This window comes from Oncorhynchus masou, chromosome 3 (assembly GCF_036934945.1).
Source record: "Oncorhynchus masou masou isolate Uvic2021 chromosome 3, UVic_Omas_1.1, whole genome shotgun sequence".
NCBI lineage: Eukaryota > Metazoa > Chordata > Actinopteri > Salmoniformes > Salmonidae > Oncorhynchus > Oncorhynchus masou.
Window position 1 is genome coordinate 40,749,428 of NC_088214.1, and position 22,355 is coordinate 40,771,782.

The 22,355-nt window shown below is 42.5% G+C and overlaps 1 protein-coding gene across 1 annotated transcript in view; it reads right to left on the bottom strand.

Moving 5' to 3' along the window:
* Positions 1 to 2,187: 2,187 nt before the first annotated feature.
* LOC135516757 (fibroblast growth factor 12-like) overlaps positions 2,188 to 22,355 on the bottom strand; it is a 43,696-nt gene continuing 23,528 nt past the window's right edge. The window contains exons 5-6 of the mRNA XM_064940955.1: positions 6,382 to 6,580; positions 2,188 to 5,305 (exon numbers count right to left, since the gene is read on the bottom strand). Of these exons, the coding sequence (XP_064797027.1) occupies positions 5,193 to 5,305; positions 6,382 to 6,580 (312 nt within the window). The 3' untranslated portion in view covers positions 2,188 to 5,192. The remainder of the gene's footprint in view (positions 5,306 to 6,381; positions 6,581 to 22,355) is intronic.

Consider the following 22,355-nt stretch of genomic DNA (forward strand, 5'->3'; position numbering starts at 1 on the left):
TGGGCTCGTTGAACCCCTGCTTTAGATATATATTTCCCATTAATTTATGATTGACACATATTACACAGTAATAACAAAAGCTGGATCTAAACAACAGATAGCATGGAACAAATGGCATGTTCAACTACTTTCCCTTTATGTGACAAAACATGCATTATATAATGTAGACAGAAATTGCTGTGAAATATCTTTTCAATAACCTCAAATATTGTATTTTTAGCTGTTGGAAACTGGTGTACAAAACCAAAAGTAAAAAGACACAAAAACAAAACTTAAGAAGAAAAGCATAGAAATAGAACCCTTTGAAAGGATCTACCGCTTATCAGACTTGCTTTCAATAAGAATGACAGATCTACAGTATAACTACCATTTCTATGTGTATTTGGATGGGTTGAACACAGAGCTACATACTGGACTTATAAAGGTTCATACATTTAAAAAAAAAAACTATCACTTAAACATATTAATAACTGATGAATTTGTTCCAGTACCCATGTCAGAGTTGGACATTCATTCAATCAAAATACATTAATTCAATCAAAAGTACAAATCTATCCAGCTCTATAGACTAAAACATTGTGGCGCAATACTACTCCAGTCTAGCATAGAAATTAGCACAGCTTGAAAACGATTTCATCAGGGAGAGCCAGGGATAAAAGAGCTTTCTTTGAAGTCAAAAGATTTTTTTATTTTTTCAAATCTAATGAATGAGTTAGACAGTGTGTGTGAGAGAGAGAGAGAGAGAGAGAGAGAGAGAGAGAGAGAGAGAGAGAGAGAGAGAGAGAGAGAGAGAGAGAGACTGTATATATACATATGCCATTTGAAATGTCTTTATTCTTTTGGAACTTGTGTAAGTGTAATATTTACTGTTGACTTTTTATTGTTTATTTCACTTTTGTTTATTCATTTCATTTGCTTTGGCAATATAAACATGTGTTTATCATGCCAATAAAGCCCCTTGAATTGAATTGAGAGAGAGAGAGAGAAGGGTGCAGGCCTTTTGTGAGAGGTGTCCATGTGTGTGAGGGTTTTGTGAGTGAATTGTGTGCCTGTGTACATGGGAGCAAGAGAGATTAGAGCGATAATTGGGTCTATCTTCCCCTCTCTCTCTGTGAGTGTGTGGGTGTACACTCATCCCTTGTTGAAGTGCCACATTTCTTTCAGGTGCTAACCTAAAACAAGGGAGAAAAACCAAATATAAAAAGAGAAAACTCAACCCCCCCCCCCCCCCCAAAAAAAAAGAAACCGTTCTCTGTGCAGCAGTCATCAGGCTAGAAGACAGCCCTGAAAGTCATATGGGGCCTTCATCCTCCTCATTCTCCTTGCAGACGGTAGGGAAAGTCTGTTTCCATGACAACGGTGGAATTAAGGGGCGCAGGAGCGCAATCCCAAAATGACACATTGGACTCGAGCCTAAATTATATGATAAATCACCTTCACTGATTTGATACTGGGCGCTCTCTCGTACATAAAGGATACTACACGAAATCTGGGAGAGAGGGTAGGAGAAGTGATACTCTAAATGAAATCTGGGAGAGAGGGTAGGAGAAGTGATACTCTACATGAAATCTGGGAGAGAGGGTAGGAGAAGTGATACTCTACATGAAATCTGGGAGAGAGGGTAGGATAAGTGATACTCTACATGAAATCTGGGAGAGAGGGTAGGAGAAGTGATACTCTACATGAAATCTGGGAGAGAGGGTAGGAGAAGTGATACTCTACATGAAATCTGGGAGAGAGGGTAGGAGAAGTGATACTCTACATGAAATCTGGGAGAGAGGGTAGGAGAAGTGATACTCTACATGAAATCTGGGAGAGAGGGTAGGAGAAGTGATACTCCACATGAAATCTGGGAGAGAGGGTAGGAGAAGTGATACTCTACATGAAATCTGGGAGAGAGGGTAGAAGAAGTGATACTCTACATGAAATCTGGGAGAGAGGGTAGAAGAAGTGATACTCTACATGAAATCTGGGAGAGAGGGTAGGAGAAGTGATACTCTACATGAAATCTGGGAGAGAGGGTAGGAGAAGTTATACTCTACATGAAATCTGGGAGAGAGGGTAGGAGATGTGATACTCTACATGAAATCAAGTCTTTTTGGGGATATTGTCACCAGAGGGAAGAATACAGTGCACAAGGCTATCAACAAGAACACAGTGGTACAATAAATAAGTGAAAGCTTTTGATAATGTATTTTTTATTCTTAAACAATCACTAACTTCATTCTGATTTTTAAATATCAATGCATTTTTTTTTCATCTCACAATTCATAATGCATATATGCCTGTGTTCCATTTACGGTGAAATCATTTGCAAACTTAAACATAAATATAATATCTCTTCATACAGTATTGAGCCCCTGCGCTGTCGCTCTGGCATTTTCATTTTGTCCCCCAAAAGTGCTCTCTTAGTTCACTCGCATATCCCCTATTTTACTCTCACTCCCTATTCTTAACCCCTCATTTCTATCTTCCCTTCTTTTCTCTGCCAGCAGGTTATGTAAAGTACATCCTTCCGAGTAGAATGAAGTTGATGCTGATCCAAGGTCAGTTTTGCGTCCCTATCCCCTAATGGTTAAGGTTAGAACTGAGGAAGAGTAAGCCGATTACTAGATCTGTGCCTTTGGGCGATTTAAACTGGAGCAACTACTGCAGAACTGAGCCCAGCTCTCTCCTGATCCCAGTGGAAGACTTGTGCTGGTCTTCTGCCATGACCTGCCGCAGTTAAATGAGGAAGTGTCTGACATGACACCCTGACATCCCCTATCTCATGCCCTAGCCAGATCCCAAGACTTCCAGACCCCCCACTCTGCCACCAACACCCCTGACCCAACCCCCCCAAGACCACACCTTTGGCCAGGCTTTGTGCATTAGGTGCTGGGCAAGGGTGGCCCGCCTTGTTGTCAGACTCCGTTCATTAGACTGGAGTGGGACTTCCTGAGTTAGGCGAACAATAGGATCAGTGGACATGGTGACTTCTCCATCTTGGTGATGGGGGTGATTCCTCCCTGCCTTCCCTGCTGGTTTAACCAGCCTTTTTACTCTTCATATATACAGCCACTCTCCTACATTTGATTTATGAAATGGCGGGGGCTCATTTCCACAATGCAGCAATCGGCTCATTTCATGGCTCACAAAACCTACTGAGATGGAAGCCATTGGGATGCCAGCCTGTAAGTACAAAAAAGTGAAATATTTACAGACTCTCAGGGCAAAAGAACCTTCCGGCATCCACATTTTGTTTTTGTTGGTTTTGGGTGACTGGGCTCCTTCCCGTTGCATTGTGCTAGGTTATTATTGATTACAGTGTCGTAGGGGAAAGGGTATTGATGGAAGAGGAGGAGCTCACAGGGGCCTTGTCGAAAAGTATCTTAAAACACTTCCTTTGTTTCCTTTCCCTCATTGGCCACAGATATAAAGAGACTAATTACATCAAATGAATGCGCTACACCCCATCAACCGATTATTGTGACATTTCTAGTCTGCTCAGTGTGCTGATAACAAAGATAAAGACACAAGGAGAGGAAGCTTCTTAAGAGTATTGGGACTTGGATAGCTTTCACAATCACCTTAGCCCCAAGCAGCCTGAGTCTGCTGAGCCCTTACACAAGCCACAACAACGTGCCTTCCCAAGGACATTTTCATGATTTATTTGGACCGACTAAAAGCATTCTCTGACGCACTTCCAAGAAAGTCTTTGTCAAAGCTCATAAAGAGGTGAAGTAGACCTGTTCATGAAAGAATCCTTGATTGGCGGATGCTAAGCCAAGTTTCCTTTTCTGGAGAGAATATTGCATTTCCCCCCAGGATTGGCCAACCCAGACCTTATTAGAAAGAAATGCCCTTATTAGTACTGGCACACCAAACAAAAACAACCAGAAGCTCTATCAATCTTTTTTTCCTCCTGGCTATACCCACTTTGCCAGAGTATTGATAATATTACAAGGCTATCCTTTCCCTCTTGACCATTAAGTTCACAGGACTGGATCATTGAGAGTAATGGTGCATTCGAACGGTCCTCGGAATCTAATATTTCCCAGTTGGTGAAGTTGTATATACAACATGAGTGCTTTCAAGTGCTTTTGAAGTCAGAATAACTCTTCAACCAATGACATTCTTGCTAGATGGCTAATCTAGCTAACGTTGCTTATATTGACAATATGTCAAACTATATACTGTATGGATCCACCGAGCTACATTAATCAGATGGTTAAGGTTGTAAATGGCTTTTTTTTATCGTCTAGTGGTCGAAAAGGTGAACGGTCACACCTCGTAAACTTCAGTATCTTCATTCTGGACCGTGTTTCCCACTTGGAACTCAGACTTTGAGGGTCGTTCAATCATTATTTCTGGGTCGGGAACTTGTATTTCCACATTTCCATCCGCACTCGAACGCACCATAATATGCTAGAGGACTACTATGAGGCTTGGTGGAGTAGCCGCCATATTGATTTCAGTTGTCTAGTCCTGTCATATCAAAGAGTATGTGGAGATAGGAGATATTCCACACCGACAGTACATCACCTGAGCAAAAGCCATCCCACTCACCCATTCCTGTATCCTACTGAGCCCTCCAGCGACTTCTCATATATATTCATTCTTTACCCCCACACCAGTGTATGCAGTGTGAAAGTGCAATCAATGTCAAGCAATAAAAAAATACCAACAATTTGTCATGTCTACAGTCTCAAACGAAAAACAGAACACCCATGATACTAAATTGGGATGAAGAGTTATCAACACATAAGTAATATTGTTATTATTGGACAACAGTAACACAATTAAGCATGTGAGGGTGCCATAGCATTCATAAAATCAATGCATGGGAAATTAAACATGTCTTTAAAGCTCATTTTTCACAGCTTAAATTGGAAACGATAGATATTTGTATTGTGAAGAGACCACCATTCCTTTGTCACAGCTTTTTTTTTCTTTTTTTGCATAAAACGTTGGTCAACTCCTGATTGAAAATGTTTGTCGTTGTTTTTTTGTTTTCCTCTGGGTTTATCTGGATATTCCTCTAAAAGATTTTCACAGGCGAGAGTTCAGTTTTTTTGTCATCTTGGGTGTAGCTCCTCCCCCTCGTGACGGCCCATCCCTTCAGAGGGCATGTTGGCGAGGGGGTCTGTAGCCTCTCTCCCCTCTATTTAAGAGAGGGGGGACCCGGGCCCCCCACCCTTGGGGCCCTGCTGCTAGGAGTTCTGGTTGACAGCTTTCCCTCCATTCATGGTGGGAGTCCCTGAGCTCTTCCTGGAGCGCTGTTTCTCCTCGATCTCATGCAGCGACGGCTCCCTGTACATACACACTGCACAGAGTGTATGTAGTAGAGTACGAAGCAGGAAGCAGTGGGGGATAGAGGAGAACATGGAGGACAAATAATGAGGAGATGGATGGGCAAACAGAGAGACAAAGTCAGATCGAGCTCAGGGACTCCCACAGAGTGTAGGAAGTTACTCTTGGGACCTGTTTTGGAATAAAATATTAAATATCTGTCCTTAAAAATGTAACTTCCTGTGTTGGGTGGTTACTCTTTCACCATGGATATGTTTTAGGTAATTTTGAGACCTCAGGTACTGCTGGAATGTCTACTAATGGCATGTCCAGCTTTTTGGGAGTAATAACTCAGGTCCTTTATAAACAGGTTGTTTATAAAGTATAGATAGTGCTTTCTTTAGGTCAGGTAGCCTACTGCAAACGTCTAATATAAATAAGTATTTATATTAAACACCTTTTACATGGCCTTATAAACCAGCAATACATTGTTTAAAAAGGCATGAATAACTAGCTGACTGACATAAAAAAAGTGTAGGAATAATGAATACTAAAATGGTGGGCAGACTATTTCTAAAAAACATATACATTATTTATCACTGGACATAATTATAAAGTGTTACCCACTTGTGTGAGTATTTAATTGGTTCCATTGTGCAAAGTAAATAAATACAGCTAAAGTATTTGACCACATAGGTCAAACATTATCCCCCAGGGGCCATGTTTATAAAACCTTTTGTACTTAATATTAGAATGAGGAAAACTGTAGCGGCAGTGTGAAGAAATGCAATTTGTAAAATGAGTACCGGTATACACTCTAATAATGTTGTGTATATCACATAAAAGCGTTTTGTTTATAAATCAAGAAATGTCATGCAAATCCAAGTAAATCACTTATTTCCGTTCGTCAAGTTCAAGATTTATAAATCACAATGTTGCTGTGGATTTCATCGTACGCACAATGTACGATCAAATCTGTGCGTGAAAATGTTTTTTTTTTTTTAAAGAGTGCCCTGATTTCACCAGGGCTTCAACCAACTTACTCCAGCCGATCAAAACCTGCAAAAGACAATACACAGATGAGACAGCAGATTCATTCAGATGCCTTACCTTCAATGGGCCTGGGGACAAAGTGTGAGGAGGGCTTGGTTTTCTTGACCCTGTTCCCCTTCATGACCTGGCCTTCCTTGGTAAGGCCTAGAAACCAGGCCCGACCGGACTCCTGCTGCCGGTACACAGTGGACGAGTAGATCACGTAGTAATTCTCAAACACCGACTCCTTAAACTTGCACTCCGGCGTGAACATTTCCTGTTTTGGTGCCAAACAACAAAGGGAGTTTGTTGTTAGAGTAATGTTCATGAAGTCGGATCAAAGTTCAGGAAGTCGGATCATGTTCAGTAGGGAACATCACCCAAAATGTTTTGCCAACGAAATTGGAAATCTGTGTTCTTATTAGACAAAGTCAGATTTCACTCTCACGTTTCAAACTGTTTTCTCCCCACTGAACATGACGAGGCAAGTGAGGGTTGTTATTGCGGTAACGAGATGGTTTGAGTTACGAGAGGTTGGTGATCCACAAGGCATTCGACAGACAAACGGACACAGGTCAACAGATGATGGAGAGATGGGCGGAATACACAAGCCTATGAGAAATCATCTTTGGATTATATTGTTTTGAGGATGATATTGGGTAGAAGGCACTGCCGTCATTCAAATCCAACAAAACTCCATTGCCAAATGGACATGGAACTAGCTACTGTGTGTGTGTGTTGACAAGGTTTGGTTGGGTTCTCTTGGATTGGTGTATCAGACTGTGTATGGTCCAGGTGAATGAGTTTGTTTGGAACTGCTGGGCTAAGTGATTCAGCAGTGTGTGTGGTGATATTTCATTCATCTCTGTCTCCTTCAGGGTTATGTGCCCTTTTAAGGATGTCCCTTTGACTGACAGCCCAATTCTGCTCACTGCAGGAGATGTTCCACAGGCAAACTTGTGTGTGAGTGAGAGAGTGTGTGTGTGTGTGTGTGTGTTAGAGACAGAGAGAGATGCATGTTTGTGCATTCAAGCCTGAATATGAATACTTAATATGTGAATAGGTGCGTGCATGAGACTGCATGGCACTATCGCACACTGTTTGTGTGAGTGCTCGTTTATAACACCTGGCGGTGTTCGACATGCGGCGGCAGTCTGAAGGACTCTCGGTACGTGTCGGGCGTGTAAGCCGGTCAGCAGGCGTGTGACTGTGGACGGGCCGCAGTGGGGAGTTGGAGTGGTTGGTTTTATCTGGACCTGATGACACTCTGTCAGAAAACAGACGCCTCTCTATGTGGGAGGTCGTGGGGTCACATCCTTCCTGTCCCACGGTGGGCAACTCAGCCAGGGTTCCTCCACCTCCATCTCCCTTTTTCCCCCATCTATGCCAAGGTCCCCTCACACCTTGCTCCCACACCCCCGAACCACCCCTCCCTTTGTCAACCACACTGACATATTCTGAAATCCCCTCCAAACTTGGCCACAAGGACATCGCTCTATTAATGTCTAGTATTCCTGTAGCATAGCAGGGAAGGTTATACGGGGCGTAGGAGGCTTCGATGGGGAATGATAGAGGTGTGTATGGTATTTGTTATCTTGTATGTTGTTGAATGGATAGTGAATGGGATGGTGATAGAGGTGTGAGATTGTAAGGACATGAGCGTACATTGTGCACAAGTTTGTGGGGGAAAAAACAGGTATAAACAAAGAGATAAGAACCCACATTTGCATTAACACACACGTACACAGGTCTTGTGCCGTGCTAAAAGTTGGCTCCTCTGCCAGGAATGCATAATGAAGAGAAGCTGTTACTCGCTCACAGAGGAGGGTAAAAAAAAAACACCCCACCATTTTTCTGAGTAACAAGCTGTGCTTGGAGAGTTTAAACGGCTTGTTTATATTCAGCCCCAATTCTGAAGGAGAAGGAAAGAACTTGTCAGTGAAACTGGGCACATGAGGGGGCTCTCACGCGCCTCCATTACGGGGCATGGGGCAGGATAAACAACTAGCCCGGAGCCCAGTGGAGAAACAGTGGAGAGAAAACAACTGGTAAATGCAGGAGGAGCAGATATACACTCTAAGAATTAGTTGTGATTCGATGAACCCTAGAGATCCTAAAGGAACCCTGGAGTTATTCAAGGAACCATTCCAGAAGTAACCCTGGACTGGAGGCATGGCTTAGTAGGTGCGTGGCTTTCAGCTAGATCTTTTCAGGCTACCGGTGGGAGTAAATGCCCTTCCTGTTCTGTTGTATTGTCATCACATGTTAAAGTTGAACACTGACAGTTTTGTAGCTTCAAATCCCAAAATGTAAATAGTTACCACTTTATTACCATATATGGTCAGCAATTTTAACATTATGTTCAAACATGTAATATGTGTAAATATTCAAGGAAATTGAAAGCTGCTGTGTACAAACTTAACATGAGGAACAGGAATTACATTTACTGTAACGGGTGGCCAAAAAGAACTAGCTGAAAAGCCACGCCTCCAATACGCCATGACTCCAATCTTCTGATAGGCTGCCACCTCTACAATATATTATTTAAAAGGTTCAAAATTCAACCCTTCCATCATAAAAAAGGTTCCGTTTTGAACCTTTACATGGGGGCTCCTCGAGGAACATTTTTGAACTGGAAAGGTTTCTCCAGTGTGGCAATGTTTAGAACCCCAAATGGTTCTTCCAGGCTCCTTTACTTTTAAGAGTGTAGAGCACATAGACAGGACAGACAGACGAGAGATAGAAATAGAGTAGATGGACAGAATGGACACGAGTATACAAACAAGACCGAGTGGTCTGTACATGCAGAGCTTCAACGTATACTGTATGTACAACAATAGTCAGACGGATGCGTAGATATATGCACAGCATGTGGTGTAAACATGGTTGACCAAGCACACAGTAAGGGTGTAAATGTAAAGTCGTTTGTGGAAAGACTGAGAGTGAATCCAGTTCAGTTAAACAGACTGAAATGGAATGCAGTTCAGTGTAAACAGATTAAGGCCGGGATACGATCCAACAGCACGTTGTTGTCAATGTGCCGTTCACAGAGATCGCATTCCCAGGAAACGCTGTATATCTCGGCTCAATCAACGCACAAACAGATTGATTCCCAGCCTAAGAGTGAATCCAGTTCAGTGTAAACTGACAGAGAGTGAATCCAGTTGACTCACCAATATAAAATCCTGTGTTGCCTGACCAGCCCATACCTTTCCTCAGGCTTTAGAATTCCCCTTCTCATGTTGAAACCATACAGCAATTGAAACAACATCAGAATATAAAGGCCCTTCAATTGAATCTGAATCGAGATTTGTTGTTCTGCGGGTCTGAATCCCCTCTACTCGGTATCATTACTATTCCAGCTCGGAGCTGTACCACTCTTGTCTAGACAGCTACCTCAGTGACATTGGGAGTGTGGGAACGACACAGAACCCACAAAGAGGACATATATTACACAGTTAATGACCAAACACACACACCCACAAACGGACACAGACACACATGAAAACGGACACAGACACACACACACACACACACGCGCACGCAGACACACACACACACACACACAGAATTTACAGCAAGAACTATTTTTATGGGGCTCCCTCTGAGAGAGAATGAAATGAATAGTTCTGTTCCAGTGTTCTCTCTCTAACAGAAGGCCACCAGGCTACATCTCATTAGTAGCCGCAACACAGTCTTATCGCTTTATCAGACTGCAGAGCTTGCACCTTCACAGTAATCCTCTCCATTCCACATACTCACATCAGTCTTTGGTTGGAGAACAGAGACACTGCACAGCACTCTCTCGTAAAAAATGATATTTTCTCATTTGCGGTGTGGAGGCCCCATCCCTAAAAAGAAAAACTGGAGTCTTGCCTTCCCCTCCTCTCCTCTACGGTTTTACTGCGGCACAATTTTTGGTCTCTGGCGGCACAGGCATAAATAAGAAGCAATAAAGTCAGTGGGTGATTGAGAGAAACAATGGGAACAATTTAGATACCATTTAGAAGGCCAGGTACAACAGGAGAGAGGGCAGATGCAGGGCGGGATTATCAGCAGTGTGTGTGTGTGTGTGTGTGTGTGTGTGTGTGTGTGTGTGTGTGTGTGTGTGTGTGTGTGTGTGTGTGTGTGTGTGTGTGTGTGTGTGTGTGTGTGTGTGTGTGTGTAAATGTGTGAGTCTGCATGCTCGTGCGTGCCTAATGGTATGTATGAGTGCTCGAGTGATAGGTTGCACACAACCGGTATGCTTTATGTGAGGCTTTGCGTTTATAAGGCTTCACTTTCATGTGCGCATGTATGTTGCTTGAGAGTGTAAGTGTGTACGCGCCCCCTGTCCCTTAGTTAAAGATAGATGCTTTTTGAAATACAGCGGGCGAGTGGTTACTGCTGTGCTGAAAAGTAGGTCACAGTGAGTGTTATAAATAATGGAGATCTCCTCACTGGAGATGAACCCCCAACATCAGCATTGTTGATCATCGTTCTGGATTCCAAGTCCATAGACTGTAGGACCCCAAGGCTATCTACAGTACTCAACATCTACAGTACTCAACATCTACAGTACTCAACAGCTACAGTACTCAACATCTACAGTACTCAACAGCTCCAGTACTCAACATCTACAGTACTCAACATCTCCAGTACTCAACATCTCCAGTACTCAACAGCTCCAGTACTCAACATCTCCAGTACTCAACAGCTCCAGTACTCAACATCTGAACTATGTAATCTCACATCCACACTGCACTTACTGATAGTCAATACACTCAATACTTCAACATATACAGTACTCAAAATAACACACAAAAAGTGCTAAGTTTGTTGATTTCTGTTGAAAAAGTTGAAATATGGTGGCCGTGTTATAGTGCTGAGTGATAAACCGTTTTTTAAACAACTAATTGACCGACTTCAGTTCAATTATTTTAATTCCACTTCGCTCCGTTTTTTCTTCTTCTGTGAGCTCAATGTGCCGTTTCTATAACAATAAATCAGATCGAGCCTGAACTGTGCGATGTAGTATTGAGTTGTAGTTTCCAAGAGGCCAATATTCAACATAGTTTAACTACAATGACCATAATCCATTGTGCACCGGCCTACTTGTCCGGTCTGTGTGGAGCACTGAGCTCCATTGCCGTGAAAAAGTATTTGCCCTCCCATTTCCCTATTTTTGAATATTTTTTTATACTGAATGTTATCAGATCTTCAACCAAAACCTAATATACCACCGTGGATTGAGGTTCTTACTGTGGAATGCAGTGGGTTTTTTTTCACCGGGAATAATGGGACCCATTTCTTCCAAAAAAGTTCACTCAAGTTTGTCAAAAAAGCACCTGGATGATCAACAAGACTCTTGGAAGAATGGTCTACGGACAGATGATTCAAAAGTAGAACTTTTTGGATGACATGGGTCCCATTATGTCTGGCGAAAACCAAACACGACATTCCACAGTTAGAACCTCATACAAACGGTCAAGCATGGTGGTGGTAGTGTGATAGTTTGGGGATGCTTTGCTGCCTCAGCAACCTGGATGACTTGCTTAATAGAAGGAATCATGAATTCTGCTCTGTATCAGATAATTATACGGGAGAATGTCATGCCATCCCTCTGTGAGCTGATGCACAGTTGGGTGGGTCATGTAGCAAGCCAATGACCCAAAACACACAATCAAGTCTCCATGGAAATGGCTAAGCAGCAACCAATTTGAAGTTTTGGAATGGCCTAGTCAAAGTCCAGACCTAATCTCAATTGAGATGTTGCGGCAGGATTTGAAACAAGCAGTTCATGCTTGAAAACTCACAAATGTCGCTGAGTTACAGCAGTTCTGCATGGAAGAGTGGGCCAAAATTACTCCACAGCGACGTGAGAGACTAATCAACAACTCCAGGAAGTGTTTGGTTGGAGTCATTGCAGCTGAAAGGTGGCACAACCAGTTATCGAGTGTAAGGTGGCAATTACTTTTTCACACAGGGGTATTGGGTGTTGCATTGTTTATGAAATAAATGAAATAAGTATGTAATGGTTGTGTTATTTGTTCGCTTGTGTTCCCTTTATCTAATGTTAGGTTTTGGTTGAAGATCTGATAACATTCAGTATCAAAAATATGCAAAAGTAGAGAAAATTCTAAGAGCAGTGTGTAGCAGACAGAGAAGAGAGAACGAGCGATCGAGAGGGATAGAAAGCATTTGCTTCGCGAGGTATCTCTACCTGAAAATACAGGATCTAAGTGATTGATAGTTGATATTCAGCGCTCAATTATGCCTTATTTACTTAGATCAGACAGTATATTGTCAGACAGTATAGGCAGCATCTCTATAGAGATGAGATGTCTTGGACTTAAATAATTAAGTCATCCAATAAAACTAGCAGTACTAGGCAGTCACTACCATTCATTGTATTTTTGTCCTTGTATTGTTTTATTCTGTGTTGTTACAGCATTCAACCCACATAACGTATTAAGTGAAAAAGTCGCAATAAAAAACACAAAATTGAAAACAGTGATTATTGTTTAATAATCTAAACGAAACCAAAACGTGGTGATATTACCTGGGGTGAATGCAAAGACTCGAACCCAAAATTCTGCCACCATTTATCTTTGTTGAACAGCTGACATGATGTCATATATGTTCTTAGGTGGAACTGGTTTTCTTGAACATTGCAGTAAGTACCACTATTCCCCAAACTTTTCCATAAAACACTCCCCAGTGAAAAAATTGCTATATTTAAAAAAAAAATCAGGATAACATCCCACTCACCCGGGTAGTGAGTCCCCCCGTTGCTCTCAGAACAGCCTCAATTTGTCGGGGCATGGACTCTACAAGGTGTTGAAAGGGATGCTGGCTCATGTTGACTCCAATGCTTTTCACAGCTCTGTCAAGTTGGCTGGATGTCCTTTGGGTGATGAACCATTCTTGACGAAAAAACCCAGCACCTCCTACCATGCCCCGTTCAAAGGCACTTAAATATGTTGTCTTGCCCATTCACCCTCTGAATGGTATGCATACACAATCTATGTCTCAAATGTTTCAAGACTTAAAAATCATTCTTTAAACTGTCTCCTCCCCTTCAGATTCACTGACTGAAGTGGATTTAACAAGTGACATTAATAAGGGATCATAGCTTTCACCTGGATTCACCTGATCAGTCTATGTCATGGAAAGAGCACGTGTTCATAATGTTTTGTACACTCAGTGTATTTTACTTGCCCTGAAAAATGCAAGCCTCTGGCCAGGGGGTTAACTTAATTGCCTTCCATGAGGTGTTACCAATTACCAACTTAAGCTTGTATAAAACCACTTTCTTTTTAGCCAAGCTCTGAAAACATAACATGTAAGCTCACAAAAGTTATGTTGTTACACTTAACAATACATTTGGGGTCCAGAAATGATCTCCAGGACGATAACCAACCTTAGAATATAATTACTCAACTGAAAACACTTAACTTTCCAAGATACCCTCTTCAACACTGACCTTAACACCATCAAGCAACATCACACCGATCACTCAACACCCTTTCCCACAGATCAGTGAGATCACCAACACCAACTTTCATCCACAATTCTTTAACTCACACTCACACCCAGCCCTTCTCCAAGTTCATAGGTCAAAGAACCAAAGAAACACTGAAACTTTTTCCCACTGGTCCCTCTGGTCCGGAGAACAGGCGGGGGGGGGGGGGGGGGTAGAGAGGTAGGAGGATACCCCTCTGTAATTACTTCCCAAGGGGAACACAACACTGCAGCTCTGGTCTGATACATCAGAGAAGAAGAGCATTAGAAAAGCCACGCTGACAGCAACACTTGAAGAGACCATAAAAACAAATAAAAAAAGAGTGAAAGAAGTGAGGATGTTTTACCATTCCCTCTCATTATACTCCTTCCATTATGGTGAATAACGTCTCCCCATCCACTACATGTGAACTATCTCATTCGTGGTAGCATGAGCAGCATGCCTAATGCCAATCAGAGGTCAAGTTGACTCCATTGTAAACCCCAATGTGGTGTCGTTAGACAAACCTTGAGGAAACCACTTCATATACCCGAGTACAGTTACTTAAAGTGATTTTGTCGTCATTACTCAAAATGATAATAGTCACCGTGAAAAAACGTTTTCGTTATAATTAAACTCTTTATGGAAATACATTATGTGTCTCATAAGACCTTATTTTGAGGCCTAGCGACCTCCAACCCGGAATTTTGAAACCCTACTTGCATGTTACATTATGCTGGCTTGCAAAGTATTTGTGTAATTCCTACTGGAATCCAGCCGGAGTTAGAGATATCCAACACTTGGAATTTTTATTCACCTGAACAAGATTGCGCCGATAGACATGATCGCCTCGTTCCTGGCTCCTAAACAACTTTGCATTAAATATATATGTTTTGTGTTACTTCTCTCATATTATTACATCAGAAGGTTTAGGCATTATTACATACAGCTGGAACTTTTGGATACAACGACAGCCCTCAAAGAACTTCACTGAACTTTATGCAAACTGGAAACCACATATCCTGAGACCGCATTTATTGTAGCTGGAGAGTTTAACAAAGCAAATTTGAGGAAAATGCTACCTCAGTTTTACCAACATATTGCCTGTGCTATTCGCACATGAAAAACATTGCTACTATCCCTTCTGGGACAGCTACAAGGCCCTCCCCAACCCTCCCTTTGGCAAATCAGATCACGCCTCCATTCTGCTCCTCCTTTCCTATAGGCAGAAACTCAAACAAGATGTACCCATGGTAAGGACTGTTCAACGCTGGTCTCACCAATAGGAATCCATGCTTCAAGATTGTTTTGATAATTCCGGACTGGGATATGTTCCAGGTTGCCTTCGAGAATAACACTAACGCATATACTGACACGGTAACTGAGTTCATCAGGAAATGTATAGGGGATGTTTTTCCCACCGTGACGATTAAAACCTATTCAAACCAAAAAAACATGGATTGATGCCAACATTCACACAAAACTGAAAGCGCGAACCACTGCATTTAACCATGGAAAGGTGACTGGGAATATGGTTGAGTAGGAACAGTCCAGTTATACCCTCGTAAGGCAATCAAACAGGCAAAACTTCAGTACAGCGTGAGATTGTGGTTGGGACTCAAGACAATCACGGATTATAAAGGGAAATCGAACCACGTTGTTGACACCAATATCTTTCTATCGGACAAGCTAAACACCTTTTCCACCCACTTTGTGGAAAACACAGTGCTGCCGATGTGGGCCAGCACATCTCCCGAGAACAGTGAGCTCTCGTTCTCCATGGCCGACATGAGTAAGGCATTTAAGCGTGTTAACCCTCGCAAGTCTGCCGGCCCAGACGACATCCCTAGTCACATCCCCAGAGCATGCGCCGACCAGTTGGCTGGATTGTTTACGGACATATTCAATCTCTCCCTGTCCCAGTCTGCTGTCCCCACTTGCTTAAAGATGTCCACCATTGTTCCTGTACTCAAGAAAGCGAAGGTAACTGAACTAATAATCGCCCTGTAGCACTCACTACAGAGTTCTAAACTGCCTCTTGAAGACACGTCGGCACAAGAACTGTTCGTTGGGAGTTTCATGAAATGGGTTTCCATGGCCGAGCAGCTGTACACAAGCCAAAGATCACCATGTGCAAAGCCAAGCTTTGGCTAGAGTGGTGTAAGGCTCGCCGACATTGGACTCTGGAGTAGTGGAACGCACTCTCTGGAGTGATGAATCACGCTTCACCATCTGGCAGTCCGATGGACGAATCTGGGTTTGGCAGATGACAGGAGAACGCTACCTGCCCCAATGCAGTGTCAACTCTAAAGTTTGATGGAGGATGAATAATGGTCTGGGGCTGTTTTTCATGGTTTGGGCTAGGGCCCTTAGTTTCAGTGAAGGGAAATCTTAACGCTACAGCATACAATAACATTCTAGATGATTCTGTGCTTCCAACTTTGTGGCAACAGTTTGGGGTAGGCCCTTTCTTGTTTCAAGCATGACAATGCCCCATGCACAAAGCAAGGTCCATACAGAAATGGTTTGTCGAGATTTGTGTGAAATAACTTGACTAGCCTGCACAAAGCCCTGACCTCAACCCCATCAAACACCTGGGTATGAATTGGAACGCTGACTGTGAGCCAGGGCTAATAGTCCAACATCAATGCCCGACCTCACTAATGCTTGTGGCTGAATGGAAGCAAGTCCCTGCAGCAATGTTCCAACATCTGGTAGAAAGCCTTCCCAGAAGAGTGGAGGCTGTTATAGCAGCAAAGAGGGGACAAACTCCATATTAATGCCCATGATTTTGGAATGAGATGTTCGACGGGCAGGTGTCCACATACTTTTGGTCATGTAGTGTGGCTTAGCATTAGCTCATCATAATCAGTACAACTTGCCAAAAAGTATTTTACTTGAAAACGTGAATAAAACTGTAAATACATTATGCTCCATACATACATACAGTATGCTCCACTAGAAACGACAACTAAACAGAAAATAAGGCACTTAGGAACGCATACATGTCCAAAGTTATTATTTATAAGGAAAACAGCATTTGAAGGCAATGTGAGCGGCAGCCATAAAACACGCTAGGGGAAAAAAGTTTGTGCCAGACTGCGCAAATGTCTGCATACTTGATCTGCGGAAACACTGTGAAAGTGTTTGGGCTCTCCTCGAAAAGAGTTTGCCCGGCTTAGTAAAGCCTCAAAGCCTTCTACGTGAATTCATGAGGAGGCGGAACACACCTCAATTCAAACTGTTTTGAATTTGATATTGACATGTTGAAACACAGCCTATAAATAATTAGCGGTCTTGGTTTGAGGGCAGCACGGGTTAACTATCCGGTTCGGCTGTTTGCCAAGGCCTCTGTGATCTGCCAGGTCATGCTAATTTCCCATGATGCATGTCTGGAGAGATGGGCCACCGTATATCTGCTCTCTGTTTAATTACAATGGGTCTTTCAGCCACTACTGTAAAAGCCTTCATGGCTTCTGACGGATTCCTTATCCTTTTTGTGTAAGGGGAAAGATTTGTGCTCCGGCCCATAAGAGTGATGATGAAGGATTGTGTAGCAGAGCCTTAAAAAAGCTGCTGTTTGACACTGGGGTTAAAGTCCGTCTGGCTACCAAGATGATGGTAATTGAATGTTTTAACATGACTGACTATAGGGGAGAAGTCGGATAAATGCGGTTCCACTGTCACAAACTCTTTAAATTAGCTTTGCATTGAGTTAATGTTTGATAAATTACTGTTTAATTCAACTGTAATGTAACGTACACAATAAAGTGTGATTTGTATCTTTTAAAGTATTGGTGAATTTATGTATCTGTATGTGAGTGTACTAGCATCATGTGATTATGAATATTTTAGCATTCTTATCTCTATTTATGGATTTTTATACATTTGTGTGGATATGTGTGTGTACGTGCAGGCATACGTTTGTGTATTTCTGTTTAACTTGTTGCCACCAGAGACGTCGAAAGCCGAGCTACCCTCTCTGACAGACTCATCACGGCTGAGCAGTGATCAGATGGCCATTACAGCCGCACCACAAGTCCCTCAGCAGTCGGACACTCCTGTGGGACCACATACCCCTCTTCTCCCCGTACAACGTCTAACGGGATTAGAAAGTTGTGCTGCTGTCCGTTACGTAACCAATTTGAGATCCTCCTCTCTGCTGCACCACATTCCCACAAACGTGCTCAAGCCTCTCCTGTCTGTGCAGAGGCATGCATTCGTCACCAATGGGAACAGCTATGACGCCCTCCCCATAGCTATCACACACACACAGCCCACCCACCCACAATTGAGCCCCACAGAAACATTGTATCATCCTAAACTTAAAGAACGACTGACCTTCCTGATTTGGCCTCGTTTTGAAGTTTGGTCATTAATAAAATGTTAGCGGCCATGACTGAAGCCAAACGAGAGTTGTCTTGGGGGTGTGGTTTGATGTGGGTGTTTTTGCCATCCATTCAATCACAACAAACAAGGCAGTAGTGAGTAAAGTGAGGTAAGCTAAGCTAGCTTTGTTATGGAGAGAACGAAATGTTGAAGTGAAGGACTTCTCCCCTGACCGACTTGTTATCTCAAGGTGGTCAGCTAATTCAGTTCTATGTGTAGGCTAAAGCCTGGGCTGACCTTATGTTTAGCCAAGCTGACAGCAGCTAGCTAGTATAGCTTGGGGATTGCTGTAGCTGTCTAGCCTATCGAGCTGATATTTCCCTGTGAAATCAGTTTAAGGCAAGATAGCAAGAGCCAGTGTCTGGTATGCGTTTCACAAGACACTTGTTCTAGAACACCTTGCTACCAAAATAGCTTGCAACTTAGATTCAATGTTTCATCACTTCATGTAAAGACATGTTACTGTGGAAATGGTGTCAACTGTGAGTTCAATGCCCGGTCTTGAGTCAGCTCAGCTCTCCTACAACACTAGTTCTTTAACTGGCACAATTTCTCGTCTAGTCTCTCCTTGTGCCTGCTGTTAGATCTACTAATATCCCAACAGGTGTAGGCTACATGTCAACTTCGCACAAATATCACCAAGCTTGAGTGTAGATACATTCAACAACAAAATTGTGTGTTCGTGTTACAAAGACAAAACATTTTATGCTGTAAATATCATATTGATGTGCTGATTAAGACAGTATGCCTACATTTGCCTAGCAAATAAATAAAACATGTATTGTACAACTTCAGCTGTCTAACCAGAACGGCATTCTATTTGTCCAAATCTGAGATGTACAGCTCTCTGGGTGAGGTTCTGTCTTCATCACCCACTGGAGACTTGAAGTCCCTTCCATCTATGTAATGTTTTAGACAGGTGCAGTCAGGGGACAGGAGAAGTGGAGTGCATGACACTCCATCCCAGATGTGACAGAGTTTGCGTCAACCCATGGGTCCAGTAGGCAGAGTTCAATAACTACTGGAGGATGGCGCACTTCTCATACCACTCTGTAGGCTACTGACCAATTCAAAGCTTCCTCCAGAAGGTTAGTAGCCTAATCAGTAATATTAGAGGAGTGCAATTGCTGAACTTGTTACATTTACATTTGATATTTTAGTCATTTAGCAGACGCTCTTATCCAGAGCCACTTACATAGATAATGTTCAAGTGTAACAGTTCCATGTAGAATAAACCCTACTTCACATAACACTATAGAAGCAGTGTTCTGCTAATATAACAATGTGCAAATATTATACCTTTCTGTATGGTGTGTGTGTGTGTATCCCACATGGATAGTACAGTCCGATTCAATAATAACAAAAGACCACAACAAGTAATAGATATGTTGTATAATTTGAATGCTGAGTGCAAGATCTCTGTCCCGGTTCAGACATCAGTATCAACCCGAGGACTCCATTTCAAAAGCATCTCTTTCTGTCCTCCATCTGTAGTAAAACAAGGATGAGTTGATGAGTGACATGTATTGAAAGAGTGATAGTGCATCACAGGTATTTAGTAATATCTTATTACTTATCAACTTTTGCCCCTTCTGAAGTGTTTGCCAATACCTGATGTCTATGGCAGCGTAGATCGGCTCCAGGTCCCTCATGTCACAGATACTGGTCATAAAGGAGCCTGACTTAGGCTCCTATATCTGACCCAGCTCGTATATCACAGAGGGAGGGGGAGAGAAAGTCGGTCACCATACAGTCATGGAAGCCAACAGTAAATACACTGTTGAACATATCAAAATCCCTGATTGGCTTCACAGCTAATTCACAAGGGACACGTGCCAGCATTGCACTGACTGGTTGACATTACTCACTCAGGCCCAGGAGTAGTCCATTGGCACAGTGGAAGGGGGCACCTCCTTACAACATACAAGACACACATACTGTACACAAATCAAAACCAATTTTATTTGTCACATGCAGTGAATAAAACATGTGTAGACCTTACCGTGGCAGGCTTACTTACAAGCTCTTATCCAACAATGCAGTTGATTAAATAGATTTAAGTAAATATTTACAAAATAAACTAAAGTGAAGAAAAATAATAATAAAAACAATAACGAGGCTATATACAGGGGATACCGGTACCGAGTCAATGTACAGGGGTACAGGTTAGTCAGAGTAATTTGTAAAGTGACTATGCATAGATAATAAACAGCAAATAGCAGCAGTGTAAAAAGCAAAGGGGGGGGTCTATGTAAATAGTCCAAGTGGCCATTTTATTCATTGTTCAGCAGTCTTAAGGCTTGGGCGTAGAAGCTGTTAAGGAGCCTTTTGGTCCTAGACTTGGCGCTCTGGTACAGCTTACCATGCGGTAGCAGAGAGAACAGTCTATGACTTGAGTGGCTGGGGTCTGAAAATGTTTCGGGCCTTCCTCCATCATACAGCACTGGTTACATTATCAATGGTGGTGAGGTGAATTCCAGGAATTTTAACCAAATCAAATGTGACCAACCTTATTCAAGTGTCCTCCATTACTATGAAGCAGGACTGGTGTCTGGCCACTGCCTCCGCCTTCTGTAACAGCTCCTGATATGGTAGGTTTTGTACGTAGCCTGTGAATGAAATAAAATATCATCAATAAACATTTAGCGAGAAAAATAACTTACTTTAATTTGGAAGTAATTTATATGCTAATAGAGGGGCTGTCACGACAAAATAGATTAAGGCCGGTGATGCTGACACAGTTAATATGCAACCAACTGTGTCCTTTGCTGAATGCTTGCTGACAAGAGCCATAGCTATATTTATTTTTGCCCTAGAAAACACACAATCAACTTTTATGAGAACAGGCATGTTGTTTTGGGTTAGCAGACGGAGACCCCAAATGCTAGCTAACAAATCAGGGTAAGTTATAAATCATTGCATGAGTTGAAATGAGTTGGCCAGCCAGCTAACGTTAACTAGCCAGTTCGAGTTGAAACATTATTGAAAGCAAGCTTACTACATCCTCTGATTAGCTAGCAAGCTAGTGCCCAAGTGCCTGCCCTGTATTGACCCTAAATGCCAATGGGTTACAGTCAGCTGTTGTTAGCAAGGTAGCTAGCTAACATGAGCTGCATATCTTCCTTGGACAAGCTAGCTACAGTACAGTATCATTCCTCTTTCATCTGTGGTATCATAGCTAGCCTGGCTCGCTAGCGTTATCAAAAAATGTTGTATAACCAAACGTCGCTACTAGCTAGTACCAGCTATTTACTTTGTTAAAAAGTACTCACCAACCCCAGCGGTTACACGGTTGACATGCGGCAGAAGTGACCGTGTCGGAGGTAAATCCATTCCTGGCCATTTGGCAATATTGTTGAAATGCATTGGAGGTTTGCATCAACTTTATGGAAGCCAATTGTCCCTCCAATTTGCCGAGTAAAATGTGCGTGCGTGGCACCCATATGCAAACTTGACAACAAATGTCGACATGGCAGCTGGGGAAAGACCACAATGTGTTGTCTCTGGGCAATCGGGCATCATCGGCAAAAGTGGGCATGTACAGCTGAATTCGGAAGTTTACATACACTTAGGTTGGAGTCATTAAAACTCGTTTTTCAACCACTCCACAGAAACTATAGTTTTGGCAAGTCGGTTAGGACATCTACTTTGTGCATGACACAAGTAATTTTTCCAGCAATTGTTTACAAACAGATTAATTCACTTATAATTCACTGTATCACAATTCCAGTGGGTTAGAAGTTTACATACACTAAATTGACCGTGCCTTTAAACATTTTGGTAAATTCCAGAAAATTATGTAATGGCTTTAGACGCTTCTGAAAGGCTAATTGACATAATTTTAGTCAATTGGAGGTGTACCTGTGGATGTATTTCAAGGCCTACCTTCAAACTCAGTGCCTCTTTTCTTGACATCATGGGAAAATCAAAATAAATCAGCCAAGACCTCAGCCAAAAAATTGTAGACCTCCACAAGTCTGGTTCATCATTGGGAGCAATTTCCAAACGCCTGAAGGTACCACGTTCATCTGTACAAACAATAGTACGCAAGTATAAACACCATGGGACCACGCAGCCGTCATACCGCTCAGGAACGAGACGCGTTCTGTCTCCTAGAGATGAACGCACTTTGGTGCGAAAAGTGCAAATCAATCCCAGAACAACAGCAAAGGACCTTGTG